This window comes from Melanotaenia boesemani, chromosome 5, assembly GCF_017639745.1.
Source record: "Melanotaenia boesemani isolate fMelBoe1 chromosome 5, fMelBoe1.pri, whole genome shotgun sequence".
Classification (NCBI taxonomy): domain Eukaryota; kingdom Metazoa; phylum Chordata; class Actinopteri; order Atheriniformes; family Melanotaeniidae; genus Melanotaenia; species Melanotaenia boesemani.
In genome coordinates this window covers 7,295,579-7,314,638 of record NC_055686.1, presented here as the reverse complement: position 1 = coordinate 7,314,638, position 19,060 = coordinate 7,295,579, and the positions used below count along the sequence as shown (strand labels likewise).

General features: G+C 38.7%; 2 protein-coding genes across 2 annotated transcripts in view; both read right to left on the bottom strand.

Annotated features, from left to right (window-relative positions):
- LOC121640319 (DNA ligase 1-like) overlaps nt 1-4,077 on the bottom strand; it is a 43,185-nt gene extending 39,108 nt beyond the window's left edge. The window contains exons 1-3 of the mRNA XM_041986029.1: nt 4,062-4,077; nt 3,856-3,900; nt 2,660-2,743 (exon numbers count right to left, since the gene is read on the bottom strand). The gene's annotated coding sequence lies outside the window, so the exon portion shown is untranslated. The remainder of the gene's footprint in view (nt 1-2,659; nt 2,744-3,855; nt 3,901-4,061) is intronic.
- A 4,263-nt stretch (nt 4,078-8,340) lies between these two features.
- Nucleotides 8,341-11,337, bottom strand: LOC121640318 (butyrophilin subfamily 1 member A1-like). Its single transcript, XM_041986028.1, has 7 exons — nt 11,221-11,337; nt 10,681-10,998; nt 10,319-10,603; nt 10,101-10,232; nt 9,809-9,918; nt 9,645-9,719; nt 8,341-8,499 (listed from the first exon to the last, which is right to left on the bottom strand). Exons 1-7 carry the CDS (start codon nt 11,312-11,314, stop codon nt 8,341-8,343), a joined length of 1,173 nt encoding a protein of 390 aa, XP_041841962.1. The 5' UTR covers nt 11,315-11,337.
- Nucleotides 11,338-19,060: the final 7,723 nt, after the last annotated feature.

Here is a 19,060-nt window from a genome sequence, read left to right as displayed (position 1 = left end):
CAGCAGGACCACTCAAGGACATTAACGGAGCCATCCTGAAGCTACTCCTTTACTTCAGGACATCGTCCTGCTGAAAGATGAACTGTCACCCCAATCTGAGGTCAAGAGCGCTCTGCAGGTTTTTATTCAGAATGTCTGTACGTTTCTGCATTCATCTTTTCATTTATCCTGACTATTCTCCTAGCTCCTGCTGCTGAAAAACATCCCACACCATGATGCTTCCACCACTGTGCTTCACTGTAAGGTTGGTATTGGCTTGGTTTCCTCCAAACATGACACCCAACATTCACGCCACATAGTTCAATCTTTGTCTCATCAGACCAGAGAATTTTGTTTCTCATGGTTGAAGAGTCCTTCAGGTGCCTTTTAGCAGACTCCAGGTGGGCTGCCATGTGCTGGCTTCCATCTGGACACTCTATTAAACAGGCGTGATTGGTGGGTTGCTGCAGAGATTTTTCTCCCTCTGGAAGTTTCTCCTCTTACTACAAATTTGACAGGGTGAGCTCCATGTTTAACCAAAGGTAATGAATACATGATATTCCTTATATTTTTGTTCATAAATTTGCAAACATTTGAAAAAACTTTTTCATTTTGTCATGAGATTTTGGGAGCAGAATTTTGTGGAATAAAATGAATTTATTCTGTTCTGGAATAAGGCTGAAACATTGCAACATGTGGAAAAAAAAGTGCTGTGACATTGGCTACAGTTACATGATGTCTTTTAATTCAGAATTAATTATTCAAAATTAAATAATTCAGAATTAAAACATTCTCCTTCGTTTTTACATGGAAATAGTAATTCGGAATTGAGGTTTACATGGAAAACATGTTTAACTGCCTTTATTTAATTCCACTTTAGGTCTGGGGTTTGGGAAGGGGGCAGATGTGACGTATTTACTTCTACCAGATGAAAACAAACTCCACTTCCTTCTTCTATTGTTTCAACTACAACATGGAAGAACACACGATAAGAATCATTTTCACTTTGATTTTGACGTCATTTTTCAATTTGGATTTTTAATCAGAATAAACCACCCACTTTCTTCAGATCTCAGTTTAAGCCGGAATGACCATTTTCATGTGGAATTACAAGGTCATTTTAAAGAGGATTTAATTTTTATTCTGAATTGAAGGATAATTCAGTCTCTCATGTAAACAATGTGAACAATCCCACTACATCAGTCAGTCAAGCTTTGATTTGAATCTTTTTTTAAAAACCTTTGGCTTCACAAAAGCAGTTAAATTCTCTTTGAAGGGTTCAGTATAAGTTTTTTTTTTTTTCAGTATAATAAGCATTTTTTTTTCTTTGCATGTTGTTTCCATAGCAACACCATGCTGATCTTTTATAGCCCGTAAGGTTTAAAAATTCAACACATCTGTGGTTTATGTAACCATTTCCTTTGAGAACTGTGGGGGAAACATTGTGTGTTCTTATGTTGACAGGATGTGAGTACTAGTTTGTGAAGGTGGACGATGATTCCGGATTTCTTCATCAGCTCATCTTGGGCCTTCTGCAGCTCTTCTTTTATCGTCTCAGATGTTTGCAGCTGTCAGACAGAAAGAAAGATGATTATTAATAACTGCTTCACTGTTAAACTTGTCTTCCAAAAAGTAGGACAGTATGTAAAATGTGTAATTATTCGTGATAGACCATAAAATGCATTTCAAATGTTGAAAGTAAAAGACTTAAAAATGTATTTATAGCGGCATCAGAAAAAGGCTGGAAAAGTAAATGGTACAAAGATAACACCATAGACTGTATATCAAGATGGATGAAGCCTCACTGACGTCACCCGTAGGTTTCTAAAGAGCAAAAGTGAAGTTTCATGAGTAAATTTAAGTGGACAAATAAGTTTCTGACTGAATGACAAAAAACAAACAAAACTATTAAAATGTTTCCGTTAATTCAATATTTAAAAATTTATGTCATCATTTTTATAAAGTTAAACCACATTTGTTTTATCATCCTAATACCTAATATTTAGTAAAATAGAGAATATCCCTACAAACCCATTGTAATGTGTAAACATCAAGTAAAACTGAAAGAAAAAAACACAAAAGAGTAAAAACTGCTGTTATAATCTTGTTTTCAACTGGAATCTCATGACTGAAATCTGTCATTTTCTGGCTTGTTTGAGTAAAAACTTGCTTAAAAATACTATTCAAAGTAAGATGTGAAATATCTCCTGCTGCCTGTAGGGGCGCTAGTTTCACCTATGAGGTGGATTTAATGATGAGAACCAAGGACCTGAGAGACCACATGAGCAGTTTTGCAGCAGTGTTGTTCAGTTGTTTTTACAGAAGATGAGAAATATTGGTTTCCTCATTGAATTTAGGATAAATTGATCCTTCAGGTGTTCAGTCTAACAGATCTCACACTGCAGGAGGAATCAGAACCTCTGACAGGCACTGATTCCCCGAGCTCAGCTATTAATGATGAACTAGCTTGTATGAACGCTGACTGGATGACTGTAGTTAGTTTGAGTCATGAGAGGAGGATGTTGTTAGTTGGTGCTTTACAAAAAAAGCTGGATTGAATCAATAATCAATAATGGAGTCTTGTCTGCTTGTTTTCTGGGTTTCTGTATCAGTTTGGTTTCAGCAGAACTTTGATGTATTTAGAGAGAAAAACAGAAAATAATTTGATAAGAAAACAAACCTGGTGGTTTTCATTCTGCAGGTCTTTCAGGTCTTTCTCAGATTTCTCTCTCTTCTTCTTCTCCTCCCTGAGCTGCTCCTCCAACTGGAAGCAGGAGAGATGAAGAGATGTTATTCCAGTCAATGACTATAAATCCCACAGATAAACGTTCTGCAGGGTTTAGGAAGCAGGTAGATTTTGGAGGAAACTCTGGACCAGCTGGTCTTCAGGTTGGTGAACGTCTGAATCAGAACATGTTGGGTTTTTCTTTAATGACTGAACTCTTTGTTAAGATGTTTTCTTTTAGTTTCTTCGTTAAACTAAACAATCTATCACATGTTCTGATGAAGCCCTCGTCTGGTTGCTTCTCTTATTTTCTTTATTCATTCATGTTTGAACCAGCAGCAGAAGCTGCAGTGTACCAGCAGTTACCAGGTAAACATGCATTCTGTAAATATACTTCAATGTTAAAAAAGAAAAAAATAAATGTATAAATAATTTGCATTAATAGACAAACCTTCTCGTTCTGGTCCTTCAGATTTCTCTCAGATTCCTCTTTTTCTTTCTTCTGCTGCTGGAGCTGCATCATCTGAGAGAGAAGAACAATAAACCAAACTAAAAGTGCAACTGTGTCAATTTTCATGGATTTAAAATGGACAGAAGAGAAAAAACTAACCTCTGTTTTCATGTTAACCAGCTCATTTTCCAACTGCTGCTTCTCCGCTTTGAGATTCTTGTTTGCAGAAAATAGTTCCTCTAACTATAAGGAGAGAAGATTAAGAGAGAAACTTCCATATCTTGTCTTTTAACATCAACAATAAAAGGAAGCGCTCCATGCTCCACTAAGTAAAGATCATGTTCAGTGTTTAACCTCGCTTGTATTCTCTCTATCAGTGACGTGGTATCCATGAACAACCAGAGAGGAACAAACTGTCAATCAACCAAGATAACCATGCTGTACAATATGACGCTATGGAATAAAACTAATGTGCTCGAGGGAATGCTGGGAAGTAAAACACGCCAACCACCAGGAGGCAGTATCATCAGGATGACATCTGGAACTCAAAGAGTGGAGTGTGACTACAATGCTGATTAGATGCCTCCAGCCTGAGTTTAACGAGGGCAGGTTTAGTGTGTTAGCTGTGTGTGTGTGTGTGTGTGTGTGTGTGTGGATACATGTCTGTTACTGGGGTGATGATAATAAACAACAGACAAACCTCCTTCTTTGCAGACTCCACCTCCTTTTCTATTTCCTCCTTTCCCTGATGTGATCCCTGTGAGTGATGAGATGATGGAAAAGAGATTAAACAAGATGAGGAACAGTTTTATGAAGACGGAAAACAGTTTTCAGGGTGAGATGATAAATGGAAATGGATTTAGAACTTTCTGATTATATTACTGTAATACTACTGTGACTACTTACTCTGGAAAACCAGGAGGACCTGGCACATTCATGTTTCTCCAACAAGGTGTGGAAATAATTAAGTATTTATTACAATTTAAAAGTGAGGGTAGAACGGGGGAACTGAAGATGGCGGCAAAGCAGTAGGACGTGTTTGGTGGGGGTGCGGCCTGTTTACCTTATTTAGTGTTTTTTCTCAAAAGTATTCCTTCAAACTCAACTCTAGAAGTTTAATTATTGGACCCTCTTGCTGCATTGACTCCAAAAAGTACGACAATGGCCACAAATCTCAGAAAATACAAATATACCTGACCTGCGGGCGCTAGGCCTAGTGCCTCCTCGAACCAGAGTGCTTCCAAGCCCACGAGCAACATGGCTCCACCCTCACCGAATCCCAGCAAAACAGACGAGTCTGGCATGGAGTCTGAAATACTTCTTGCACTAAAGTCTGATATTTCAGCGGTGATTAAGTCAGAGCTGAAGGATGCCCTTGCAGAAGACTTTGATTTTCTTAAGAGTGATTTGCTAGCGGTGAAATCTGAAATAATAAACAGCACTGCGGCGCTTCGCTCAGAGTTAGACCAAGTCAAAGTGAGTGTCAACAATATCGAGGGCAGTTTATCTACTTGGTCAGATGAGGTTGTCGCCCTACAGAGTACAGTGAACGAGCTAAAAACAGAGCTAAAGGAGCTAAAAAGGAAATGTGAGGACATGGAGGATCGGATGAGGAGGTGCAACGTGAGAATTCTCGGTGTTCCCGAGACACCGGAGTCCAGCTCAACCATGGCAGTGGCTAAGATGCTAGCACAGGTGCTACAGCTCGGGAAAAAGCCAATGATTGATCACTCACATCGCACACCAGGGCAAAAGAAACCAGGTGGTAAACCACGAGTAATTGTCGCTAAGTTACATTATTATCAAGACTGTGTGGAGATTGTGCACCTGTGGCCTGCTTCGCTTCAATGATGCACCTATCTCAATCCTCCCTGACTACACTGCAAGCGTGGCCAAGGCCTGGGCAGCTTTCACAGACATGAGGAGGCTACTTCGAAACTGGCAGGATGTTTGCTATGGATTACTTTTTCCGGCACGACTTCGTATCTCCCACGGAGAGGAAGATAAAGAATTTGTGGATCCCAACAAGGCCATGGCTTATGTGAGGGAGAATATTATCATGGTGGCAGATGATGGAGAATGACTGTGGAACTGGTTTCCCTTGGTCTGCATATTCTTCAGGTTGTATTGACACATTTTATATCCCGAAATATGTACTCTTTTTTACATACAGAAAGCGGTTTCTTGGGGATACTAGTAGACCACTTGATGTTTACAACCAACTAATTTTGGAGGGTTGAGAATACTACTGTATCACCTTTTTATCTGGATATTTCTTTTCTAATTACATCTGGGGCTAGTCGGGAGCCCTAGCGGCTAGCAGCTAGTGTTATGTTCCTCAATACAAGCACTATAATGTGTGGATTATTTGTTTTGAGGTGTTGTTTTCTCCTGGTTCTGGTAGGAGAAGGAGTGGGACTATATCAGATTTGTTTACCATTAGGTTATCTATTGTCAGGATCAAATGTGTGATGTCTTTGGTTCGTGTATATCATTTTACACGGTTTTAACATGGCTAACAAAAAAGATACTAGGTATTCTTCTGGTTATCCAGTTAACTGTGTAAGTTGGAATGTGAAATCTCTCAATAGTCCCTTAAAAATTAGGAAAATTACAACACATTTAAAACAGCTTAAAACGGACATTGCCTTTTTACAGGAGACCCACGTCTGCTCAATGGATAGTTTATGTCTGAGTAAAAGATGGTCTGGTCAGGTGTTTCAATCAAATTATCACTCTAGATCAAGAGGAGTAGCCATCATGATTGGCAAACACATACAATTCACAGCTTCCAGTCTACATACAGATTCTTCTGGGCGCTATGTTCTCGTGGTAGGGAAACTGTACACACTTCCGGTTGTCTTAGTCTCGGTTTATGCACCAAACTGGGATGATTATGCCTTTTTTAACACATTATTTTCAAATATACCAGATATGTCAACGCACAGCCTCATAATTGGTGGAGATACTAATTGTGTGCTCTCATCTTTAGATTGGAGGGCAGCTGGAAAAGTAACCCTTACTAAGTCGGCTCAGTCGATCAAATCATTCTTGGAAACGTATGGTGTGGCTGATGTGTGGCGCTTTCGCAACCCTGCTTCGAGGGCATATTCATTCTTCTCCTCTGTTCATAAGACGTTTTCCCAAATTGACTATTTTTTCATTGACAATAGAATTTTGCACTTGGTGAGGGAGTGTGGCTATGGTGCCATAGTCTTTTCAGATCAGGGGCCACCCAGTATGAAATTGTATATTCCGGATTCACAATTAGTATACCGCCCTTGGCGATTTAACGCTTTACTTCTTTCAGAATTTTGAAAGAGAATTTTGTTAGCTTTACATCAGCAGAAATTAAATTCTTCCTTGATGTTAATCAAACCCCAGGGATGCCATTTGCTACTGTCTGTGAGTCCTTAAAGGCCTACCTAAGGGGTCAGATAATCTCATATTGTGCTAATAAGAAAAAGAGAAGCACTGAACGGCTAAGATCGTTGACAGAAGAGATATTGCTTGTGGACAGGGAATATAGTCATTCTCCTTCGCCAGATATGTCACTTCAAACTGAATTTAATACTCTGTCTACCCAACAAGCCGAATACCTGATCTCTAAGTCAAGGCATGGGTGCTATGAACATGGTGAGAGGGCAGGGCGTCTTCTCACACATCAGCTACGCCAAAGATCAGCTACTCAAACTATTCCAGCAATAAACAATGATCATGGTATTAAATGTTCAGACAATAAAAAAATTAACTTATGTTTTAGCCAGTTCTACCAATCACTGCACTCTCCAGACTCATCTTCTAACCTATCTGATTTTGAGTCCTTCTTTGAAGATATAAATGTTCCCTCTGTAAGTTCAGATCTGGCCAATGAATTGGAAAAAGACATTTTTTAACTGAGATAGCTTTGGCAATTAGAGACATGCAAAGTGGCAAGTCCCCAAGGCAGGATAGCTTTTCAGCTGGATTTTTTAAGAAATTTTCAGACCTGCTCTCCCCCTTATTATTGTCAGTTTTCAATGAGTCTTCTGTTACCTTGTCACTTCCATTATCTATGCGTCAAGCTATTATCTCTTTATTACTTAAAAAGGATAAAACCCCTCTAAATTGTAGCTCATACCAGCCTGTGTCGCTTCTTTACATGGATGCAAAGATTTTCGCAAAGGTCTTAGCAAGGCGCCTTGAAAGAGTGGTCCCCACTATTGTTTCACTTGACCAGACGGGGTTTGTGAAAAATCGCCAGTCTTTTTTTTTTTTTAATATTAGACGACTGTTTAGTGTGTTGTATGCCCCCACTCCGCCCGGCCACAAAGACGATGTAGTGATACTCTCCCTTGATGCTGAAAAAGCATTTGACTGGGTGGAGTGGGATTATCTTTTCAAGACTTTAGAAATATTTAAATTTGGCCCTAAATTTATTTCATAACTGGTTTGGTCTACCAGAGGACCCCTGCAGTCCCGTCCTTGGTCACGATCCGGGTCGCCCCCCCCGTGTTACCCATGCAATTTTAAGGACCTCTATAGGGCAAACTATTATCCTTTGTTGGCAAATCTTAAACAAGACATTGCTCGTTGGGAATCCTTGCCTCTCTTATGCAGGGTTTAGAAAGCAGGTAGATTTTGGAGGAAACTCTGGACCAGCTGGTCTTCTGGTTTTAAAGAAGCAGCTTGACACCAGCGTGCTACTTCACTCTGGTCAGCTGAGGAGAAGGGAGACGGAGTACCGTACCGTCATCGCAACAGGACAAGGGAACGGGCAAGTTCAGAATGACTGGAATTAATTTAAAGTGGAATAAACTATTACATGATCGAGCAATTTTTCAATTTGGATTTTAAATCAGATCTCGGATTAAGCTGGAATGGCCATTTTCATTTGGAATTAGATGTTTACAAGGTCATTTTGAAGAGGATTTAATTTTTATTCTGAATTGAAGGAGGATTCAGTCTCTTATGTAAACAATGTGAACAATCCCACCACATCAGTCAGTCAAGCTTTCATTTGAATCTTTTTCAAAAAAGTTTGCCTTCACAAAAACTTTTAAGGATTCAGTATAAGCTTTTTCTTTTTCCCCCATAATTAAGCATAGTTTCTCCATGGCATTAAACAGTTAACATTTCATGTTTAATACAATATAACACTGCTTTTTCAGCTCCTTTGGCCCAAATGTTTAAAATGTGCCTTTTGTCAGGTTTTTAACAAACATAAACCCGTTTGCTCAGACGGCTGTACTGTTAGAGACGGTGTGGATACTTTTGTCTGACGGTCTGTGATCATTGCTGACTTCTTCTCCAGCTCATCTTGGGCCCTCTGCAGCTCTTCTTTTATCATCTCAGATGTTTGCAGCTGTCAGACAGAAAGAAAGATGATTATCAATAACTGCTTCACTGTTAAACTTGTCTTCCAAAACCGAACAGCAAAAGTGAAGCTCGTTTTCTGTCAGTCCCGGAAAATACAAAAATGGACAAAGTGGCGGAGCTGAGAAGGGTGCTGTGAGGGTGGGGGTGAATGATCAAAAAGCCATGGCCCTCATTATGCTAAATTTTGAAAAATTAAATAACATCCAAACGGATGAGTTAGAAAAAAATTCACCCCTCTTACAGTTGTCATGAAGGTTAACTTGACCTATTAATCCTAAAATGGATTTTTGTACCAGGCTTTAAACATGTTTATTTCTGCTGTGAAGTTGGCCTTTTTAACACCGGAGTCTATGGGGATTGACTCTGTTTTGGAGCCAGCCCCTAGTGGATGAGCGGTGAACTGCAACTTTTTGAATTTCCGCATGGCTTCACATTTCACCGCTGGAAGTTGCGGCTTGGATCACACAGCTGGAGGAACATGATGCAAATAATTAAGCTAATTGGTAACATGTCAGTAATATTGGTGCGATGAGTAACTAAGGTAGAGTCTCTCAGGTGCCATTAGAAGAAGAATGAAGCAGAGTTGCAGACGTTTGACCTGGCATATCTTTTTACAGACATGTTTCTACCATCAAATTATAATTTATGTAATCTTTTTCATCAAACATCTTAAAATATCAGAGGTTTTTCAAGATATAACGAAACATTGGTTTATAACAGTTGCATAATATTAAATTCTAATTTTATTTCAAATATAAGTAAAATATATGCTCATCTGGAATAAATAAATGACAGAAGAAAATGCTGCCTTACTGTTTATGAAAAAAAAATCCATAAATAAACAGACTTGTTTGTAGGACAGACTTGTTTAAACATATTTTAAAGCTTAGTTTAACTTTGTGTCTGGTAAAAACACCCTTTTATTGATTCGCAGGTCCTCTGTGTTTCCTCATGTTTTCCCAATATTAAGCATCATTTCTTCATGGCATTAAACAGTTAACATTCAATGTTTAATACAATTTAACACTATTCCTTTGGCCCAAATGTTTAAAAATGTGCCTTTTGTCAGGTTTTTAACAAACATAAACCCGTTTGCTCAGACGGCTGTACTGTTAGAGACGGTGTGGATACTTTTGTCTGAAGGTCTGTGATCATTGCTGACTTCTTCTCCAGCTCATCTTTGGTCCTCTGCAGCTCTTTCTTCACCTCAAATGTCAGACAGAGAAAGAAATGTAGAATCAGTGGTGATTCTCAGTCTGTTCATATCATTTTGAAGTCAGATCAAAGCTTTTTACCGAGCTGAATGTCTCCTCCTTTGAGTCAGACGGATTATTAATGAGATTTTCTTCCTCTTGGACACATTTTGCCATCTCAGTCTGGTTCTTTCTTACTGCTTCATTGCCTTCTGGGCACAATTAAATCAGTCAAAATTAAAATTTCCACTGCATTAAAGATTTATAAATATAAGCCTGAAATTAGATTTAAAATTGGATGTTGAGACTAAACTAAATTTATTTGGATAATTTCTTTTGAAGGTCTTGACTTAACGGGACATTTAGACAACATGGAGACATATATGTGACATACTGGTGATATTTTGTCTCCGTCTCCACATAAAAACGCCTCCTGCTAAAACAAACAGGAGGCAAACAGCCAAAGTGACGGCCAAACCAGTGATGATGGGAACAGCTGAACTGGTTGAGACCCTGAAGAAGTCATCTGAAAACATACAAAACAGAATTATGTTATTTCAGTGGAATACAGTTTTACTTATTTGTACTTATTGTAGTGAAAATGACTTGGACCTGGAACATGTACGTGTCTCTCTCTGGGACGGTTGATATTTTCCTGTGTGACTCTGCAGGTGAAGTTGCTTCTCTTCTCCACAGTCACTGTGCTGGTGACGGTGTACAGACCATCAGGACCTTGGTTTATCTCTGTAGATCCAGAGAGCAGGTTTCCCTCGCCGTCCAGCCAGAACACCTCGGGTTTCGGATACCAGCCTGCAGACTCGCACAGGAACACCAGTCCTCTGCTGTCTCTGTCGATTCCAGCTACACTGATAACAGGTGAGGAGGCGACATCTGATGCTAACAAAGAAATGTTTAGGAATTTAGTTTAATTCTGCTTAATTAATTTTAAACATGTATATTAAATGTGAACTTACCAACAATTAGTTGGACAAACGACTGCTTACTCAGCTCGGGAATAAAACATTTGTACGTTCCCTCATCGGATATTCTCACTTTGGAGAGTTTCAGGGAAACGTTTCCGTGTTTCTGCTCATCAATAAACATCGAAGTTCTTCCCTCAAACAGTTTATGCTTTTTGTCCACAAGTTCCTGACCACTGCGCTGCACATGAACAAATCTGGGGTCCAGATCAGGTCTGGACCACACCAGCGTAAAGCCAGAGACATCTTCTGCAGGCTCCAGGAGACATGGCAGGATCACATCATCACCAATAGTTGCTACTACCGGCTGACCTGGAAATCACAACTCTGGGTTAATATTACTAAATAAAATGTTAGAATATAGTAGTTTCTGTGTTACAATAGAAAGGTAAGGTTTTATATTTTTACACCATGAACTTTATCTAGAAAGGTGGTGTTGTACTTTAGTACTCATGTCTGTAGAGCAGCAATAAGTATAGTAATAAAAACACACTTTTATGACCTACACTGACATTTTATTTGATTATAATTCACCTGTACAAACTTGGGTTTGTAGGAGAAGGAAAAAAATCCCGCCCAGAGATTTTAGATGAGAAGAAAAGGACAGTTCATTTCTCTGGTGATGCATCACGGAGCTCTGAAAATGAAATGAGTCAAACGTTGGTTAAAAAAAAAAAAAAAAAAATTCAAACAGGCTTTAAACATAAAGGCCATCAGTTTATAACCATAACATTTATGATACAGTCTGTCTTGTCTTTTCCTTGGTTTTCTCAGTCAACTAATCACAAGTTTGGATTTTATCCAGTCTTGTAATCATCACCAGTTAACATAAATTACACTATGCATGCTTTGCTATGTCAACTCTTCCATGAACAGTAATATTTTACACCTCTGTTGCTAAATATGTTGCGTGAGGCGCGCGTCAATCCATGGAAGGCTATCGGACCTGATGGTGTCCCTGGACAGGTGCTGAGGGACTGTGCTGACCAGCGGGCTGGAGTTTTTACTAAGATCTTCAACCAGTCCCTGTCTCAGTCCATTGTCCCGCCCTGCCTAGTCCTTCATCATTGTCCCCCTGCCTAAGAAGCAGCACATCTCCAGCCTCAATGACTACTGAGCAGCTGAGTGGGTGATGTAGAGAGAACAACCTGCTCATAAATATGTCAAAGACCAAGGAGCTAATCATAGACTTTAGGAGGAAAAAAACTGACATTCCACCACATTTCATCAGTGGGGAGTGTGTGGAGAGGGTGGAGGACTTCCGTTTTTTGGGATTCCATTTCGAGGAGCACCTGACCTGGACTGTGAACACCTGTGAGCTACTGAAGAAGGCCCAGCAGAGACTGCACTTCCTGAGGACGCTCAGGAAGGATAACATCACCCAGAAGCTGCTGGTTTTCTTCTACAGATCCACTACGGAGAGCATCTTGGTGTACTGCATGTGTGTGTGGTACACCAGCTGCATGCGTGTGTGGTACACCAGCTGCATGCGTGTGTGGTACACCAGCTGCATGTGTGTGTGGTACACCAGCTGCATGCGTGTGTGGTACACCAGCTGCTTGTGTGTGTGGTACAACAGCTGCATGAGTGTGTGGTACACCAGCTGCATGCGTGTGTGGTACACCAGCTGCATACTTGTGTGGAACACCAGCTGCATACTTGTGTGGTACACCAGCTGCTTGTGTGTGTGGTACAACAGCTGCGTGTGTGTGTGGTACACCAGCTGCTTGTGTGTGTGGTACACCAGCTGCAGGGTGGCTGAGAGGACGTCACTTCAAAGGGTCATAAACACAGCTCAAAAGATCATGAGCTGCACTTGCAGGATTTTGTAATTTTGTTGCACTTGTTGCAATGACAAATAAAGATCTAATATTCTATTCTATTGTTCTATTATTATTCTATTATTCTATGTAAGATGGTTTTTAGTTTCAGTTTCTCTCCCATAATGACAATAAAGACTCCTCTTAGAAATCGTTTGGTTGAAAATCATCATCTTTCCTGTTTAAATGTTGAATCAAAGTGAATTTTAGTGACACGGCTTGGACTTTAAACCTTGTTATTCCTGGTAGATTTATTTTACATTACAAGAAAGACAAATACTACATACCTGTCAATGGATCCAGTCGCCTCACCGTCTGACTGAGGTCTGTAAATCATTGGCCGTTTAATGAGCTGCTCCATGGACTTTCCACACCACAGTAATCACAGTTCTTTGTCTTTTGTCTCTTTGTCTTTTTTTTTACTTTTAAATCTGTAAATATTTACATATTTACGCCTGTATGGACGTTAAAGGTATGAAACTAACACTGACAAGTTCAAATATTAAAAAAAAATGGCAGCTTTGCTAAAGCAAACATTTTTCACTTTGAGGTAATTTTTTTTCTGTGTCTCTGTCCAATAAAAACTTAAAACAGAGTTCTTATTATATTATTACATGGTATAGTGTTTTAGCATGAGGGAACGCCCCTGGCAGTCCTATGTTCTATAGAAATCTGGGAAATCTGGAAACTTGGATTAGCTTTTCAATTATCTCCTCATGAACATCTGCAGCAGTGCAATGAATACCCTTCACCGTTTGTTTAATTAACTTCCCATTAAAGCATACCGGTAATTTGATCTGGATGTTAACTCACACCTCTGTTTAAACAGAATACTTCAGAGGCATGGAGTCACCCACAGTCTCACCCATCACCCCTCTCTCTCAAGGTACAGGCACTTTTTTAGCCTGTTTTGCATGTTATTCCAGTTCATGAGAGAGAGGATTTGAAATCTCAGATGACATACCAAACTGTAGTTTACAGAAGCTGGTAGCGGCTGGGCTCCCATGATCTGATGACACCATTTTCTTGTGATAACGGAATAATTTATTTTATAAAGAATACACAAATATACACAAATTAGAAGTCAAAACTACTTGTAGGAATACAAAACTTTAAGCAAAATGCTGGAAGCTTATTTTGGTTATCTAAAAGATGTATTTGAATTTGAGATTTATTTTTTCACAAATGACAATTCAAAAGGGGATAAGTATCCATTTTCTAAGGAGATTTGGTTTCAGACTATATATATATATATATATATATATATATAGTCTGAAACCAAATCTCCTCTACCATCAGAAAAACTGCGCAGGAAGAGGAAGTGATCGTCCACATTGTACATGAGCTGCTTCAGTTTGATGCTCTAACAGTTGGCAGAAAGACTTCATGCCATTAAAAGTCTCTCTTTCAGACTATGTGAGTACTGAAGCTGTTTTTTTAAAACAGTTTTGTACATGAAACCATTTCTAACTATTGTACATTTCTGATTATTATCTCATCCAGACATGTTTTTGATCTTTGTACAAAGCACTGTGCTGTTTATTTGTTAAGCCCTCCTTTATACTATATCTTAAGATTATTGTGTTTGCATGTAGTTCCTATGTTCCGCCACTAGGCAGCCACCCAAATGCACAAACGCATAATCTGCACGCAACGTGGCTCAGAGAGGTTTTGGCATGACACCGCCATCATTTAATCAGTCTCAGTAATAGTGTGCGTCCATTAAAAGTGAGTAATATTACTTGTGCTTTACTCTTGCTTTGTATAAGCCCCAAATGCTCTATTCCTGCTAAGTTTTGTCAAGGGTAATGGCTGTTTTTAAGCTCTTCTCAGAGTATTTTGGGAAGCTAACTGCTAACCATTTAGACTTGTTTGAATGCAGCCTGTAGGCCTCCATTTGAAGCAATTCATGTCTGTGGCTCATATTTTCTATCTGAAATGCCTTGTGTGAGGTATACATTATGCTGAGTGAATTAATGGTAGCTTTATTATTTTATGTGCATTTAGGTTGCACATTTCATAGCTAATTGTAATCGGGTCTTAGTCCTATGGCGGGCCTTTAGTCACATGTTTATTCCCGTGTGGGCACTTTTAGCTGCATTTACCATAGGAAATGTAATTATAGACCTGTACTCATAATTTGTATTTTTTTTATTCTCTTTTGTAGAAAACCACACACAAACACACACAATCCTAATCAACCACTCTAATCATGATGTTCATGTTTAAAAAAAAGGACAAGTTCAAAGTTAAATCCTGGAACTGGACATTCTCTCATTTCATCTCAACTCACCTGAATATATATAATTGCTGTCCTGATCCGACATCCAGAAGTGATTGCTGATCCACATACAAACTAGTTACAGTCCTCATTACAATCTTGCTGTTGGGTGCAAACTGGACAGTCATTCTTAAAGCAGCAGTGACTAAAAATAACATAATCCTGCAAATTTACAGTGTGCGTCTGCTTTTATATTACTCCTTGATAGCTCCAAAAGCTTCTAAGTTGATTCAGTAAAACAGGGACTGATGTTTGATGTCAAGTAATCCAAAGGATGTTTTTAGATGGACTGTGTTTTTTTTTTTTTTTTTTCCAAGGCAGGTGTCCGTATTGTTACAGACAGACAGCAGTTCTTGAGAACGAGTTCATCACTTTTCACTGTGATGGCTCATTCATTTTGATTCACATTCAAGTGATTAAAAACAGTAAAATGTTTAAGATTACTCTCATCAGCCACCTTCTAGTCCTGGGTCGGACCGCTTTTTTCCTCCAGAACTGCTTTAATTCTTGTTGTGACAGATTGAACATCGTGTTGGAAACATTTCTCAGAGGTTTTGCTCCATATTGACATGACAGCATCACACAGTTGCTGCAGATTTATCGGCTGCATCCATGATGAGAATCTCTCGTTCCATCACATCACAAAGCTGCTCTATTGGATTGAGACCCCATCTCATCAGACCAGCAACGTTTCTCCATCTTCTATTGTCCAGTGTTGGTGAGTCTGCGTGAATTGTAGCCTCAGTTTCCTGTTCTTAGCCTACAGGAGGCACCGGTGTGGTCTTCTGCTGCTGTAGCCCGTCGGTTTCAAGGATGGATGTGTTGTGTGTTCCGAGTAGGGCTGCAACTAATGACTATTCTGATGATTGATTAGTCACCGACTATTAAAACGACTAGTCGACCAATCGGATTATGTATGTCATAATTAATAAATGGCTCTTATTTCACTTTCAGCTTTGAAATCTTGCATGAGGTTGTTATGTTAGTTCAACCTGCCTCCTGTTCGAGCTTTGCAGACGTACTTCCGTTGTACGCAAGGTCCTCTTTACAAATCTCACATGTATTTCATTTATTTTCTAAGTTTAACATGAAGTTATTTCAGACTGTTGACATTGTCTGCGCCATTATATTCCGTAGTCTGAACAGTCATTTTCCCCTGGCGGAGTTTATTGTGCATGTGCAACTCTCAGGAGATAGAGAAGAACATGATGTCTCACTGTAGTTTTTTTTTTGTTTGTTTTTCTTCTTGGCTGACAATAGTCGACGGGTAAATTAGTTGTCGACTATTTTTATTGTTGACTATTGTCATTGCAGCCCTAGTTCAGAGATGCTATTCTACAGACCTTGGTTGGAACCGGTGCTGATTTGACTTCCTGTTGTCTTTCTATCATCTCCAACCAGTCTGTCCATTCTCTTCTGACCTCTGAATTCAACAAGATATTCTCTTCCAGACAACTGCTGCTCACTGGATATTTTCTCTTCTTCAGACCATTCTCTGTAAACCCTAGAGATATATACATAGGTTTGGTTAATTCTATTTTTTTTTTTACAGTAGAGACTAGTGTAAGAAATTATCATGGGGACTCAAGCCTATGAAGGATCCTAACCTGGTGATGTCAGAGGAGAGCATGCCAACGCTGCCCATTATTACACTCCTTCATGCCAAAAAAAAAGAAACAAAACACACACACACACACACACACACACACACACATATATATATATCTATATATATATATATATACATACCAAGCAAAGTAACGTGACGTTTAAGTAAATAAAATCTAGTTTATTTGCACATATTTACAAAAAAGCCAGAACCAAAGTTCTGTACAAATCAACTCATAATACAAAGTAAAAAGAGGAGAAAGCGTCAACGAAATACATCAATTTTCTTCACTAGTCATTAGATGATGAATATTTTTAATATTTTATCATCTTTGTTTTTATCCACCTTTTTAGGAACAGTTATGTAAAACTAAACAAAAATATTTCCATGTTGGTTTCTGTTATTTGACCAAACAGCAAACAGTGACATCATCTCTGTGAGCAAAGAGAACAAGAAATGGAGTTTTACTGCCACCTAGTGGTTATTTTAAGACATCTCATGCATTAAACCAGAGGTCTTCAGCAGGAGGTCTAGAGGTACTACAGGGGTCCTGAAGCTTTCGGTTGATCAGACATTTAGTGTTAAATACTTTTTTTTATATATTTTCCCCTCAAATTTTAATACATATTAACATGAATCCAACATATTTTAGTCAATGGATAAATGGAGGCAGAAAATTTTATCTTTCAGTAAAAAAGATCTTCAGCAACATTCAGGAACTCTCTCAAGCTGGACACCAGTTCATTCCCAGTAGGAGACTAACCTAGACCTGTCCTCCCACACCTCCTGCACACGAAGAGGAGGACCCACCACTAGACTGTTACATGCTGGCTGGGTCTGGTTCCCCATTACTGGTCTAGACACTAGACCCTCTTCAGTTTCTTCATATTAAATATGTTGACTAAAGAACTCACCAAGCCCAAGAGACATGTCCTCCACCAGAAGGTGGAAGGTGTCATTATATTCAAGAAGAGTGCAGATGTGTCTCTTTAATCTCTGTGTTGCTGTGGGAGAAGAAGACCCACTCTGAGGTTTGATAGTGGAACAATGTTGTCATGGTGGTGGAATTACTCATCTGTCTGGAAGTGTTTACTTCTCTAGAAGCTCTCAGAGCTGCTGCACAGTGACAATGTCTGGGTCACCAAACCTACAGATCTTATTAGACTTTTTAGCTAAACAAGCGTAACACTCATACACAAGCTTACAGTACACATGCAAGCCAGCTGCATGATGGTATCTGCTCCATCTCTGCATCCACTTATGAGTCCTTGGCCTGAAAAGTGATGAAAACCACTGTTTTAGATCAGTAATGTGTTTACATGGAGCACTTTTAATCTGATCACATGTCCAATCAGAATAAAAATGCATCATGTCAGCTGATCCGATCAGAAAGAATTCACAATGGTTTTATAGGAAACAATAACCATGTTTACACGTATTCTGACTGTCTCTGTGGTGGATGCTGTTACTGCATCTGAGTTTCTACACATTCTGTAAATGTGGAAATTATAAAATAGTTTGTGTTTATGTGCTCAACCATGTTAGGTGATGTAATGAGTTTCAGGGAAGAATTGAAAAACAGCAGCAACTGTAGAACAGTCTGGAGGATACGTTGTTTTTGTTGTTCCGAGTTAAGAATTATTGAACATCTTGAGGGTCAAAAGGTTCAAGATAGAAAAAAAGAAAAATCTTCATCTTTTTCTTCTGAATTAACCAAAGACGTTACAATCGTAATAAATCTTCCCATCATGTTAAAAATGACTAAAACATTTTATCCAGCGTCCATGTAAACATGTCAGCTGGAATCTCTGATTGCAGTCAGACAAATAAAATAAATATTTCTGCATGTAAACGTAGTCAGTGTCTATGTGCTTTTTAAAGTTCATCTTTCACCAAAAATATTCAGCGTGAAAGAATTTTATATCTGCATTGAAATGTTTTCTGAAGTTTTATTTATTTATTTTATTATTATTATTAATATTATTATTATTATTATTATTATTATTATTATTATTATTATCATTATTATTATAAATTATCATTTTCTCTCCTTCATACAAAACAAGCAGCCTGGAAATGTTTTAATGTAAAACTCTTAAACAGCAGACGTGTAGGATTTATCACTAATTTCTGCCCGACTGAGTTACAAAAAGCACTTTTTTTTCTATAACAAGTTCTTTGTAGATTATTCAAAGAATAAAATCTATAATGTATTTTTGTTGTTTAAATTTATTTATAATTAATCCTTTAAAAACATGTTTCTACACTTACTGTAAATCAAGTCCACAATTATTTGGACACACCTACATGAACAAAGTACAACAAACTACACACTCCTTAACACACTTCCAGGAGGGGAGGGGATTGCTAACAAATGTTAAGATTTAAGGCAACTTGATATGAACTCAGCTTGTAAAGCACCTTTATATGTTCTTCTACATCAGCACTGAAAAACATCACCTGGCCCTGCCTGGCACCCTCATCAAGCCTTTCTAGACCCGCCCCTGCATAGAAATAGTTTTTTCCACCTGTCAAGACTAGAAAAGGTCCTGCTCTGATTTGTATTTCAGAACCTGTTTATAATTTCCCTCCATGACATTAATGTCTCCTAAACAGTAAACCAGTGGTTTAGAGAAGACATCCCCTTGTTTGAGCTTAGATTTT

Excerpts from the sequence above, each read along its gene's own strand:
- LOC121640318 (XM_041986028.1), bottom strand. The coding sequence starts at position 11,314 with ATGCATCACCAGAGAAATGAACTGTCCTTTTCTTCTCATCTAAAATCT. Across the intron at positions 10,604-10,680 it reads GTTTGTCCAACTAATTGTTG|CATCAGATGTCGCCTCCTCA; the intron begins GTAAGTTCACAT and ends TTTCTTTGTTAG. Across the intron at positions 8,500-9,644 it reads TCACAGACCTTCAGACAAAA|CTGCAAACATCTGAGATGAT; the intron begins GTATCCACACCG and ends TCTGTCTGACAG.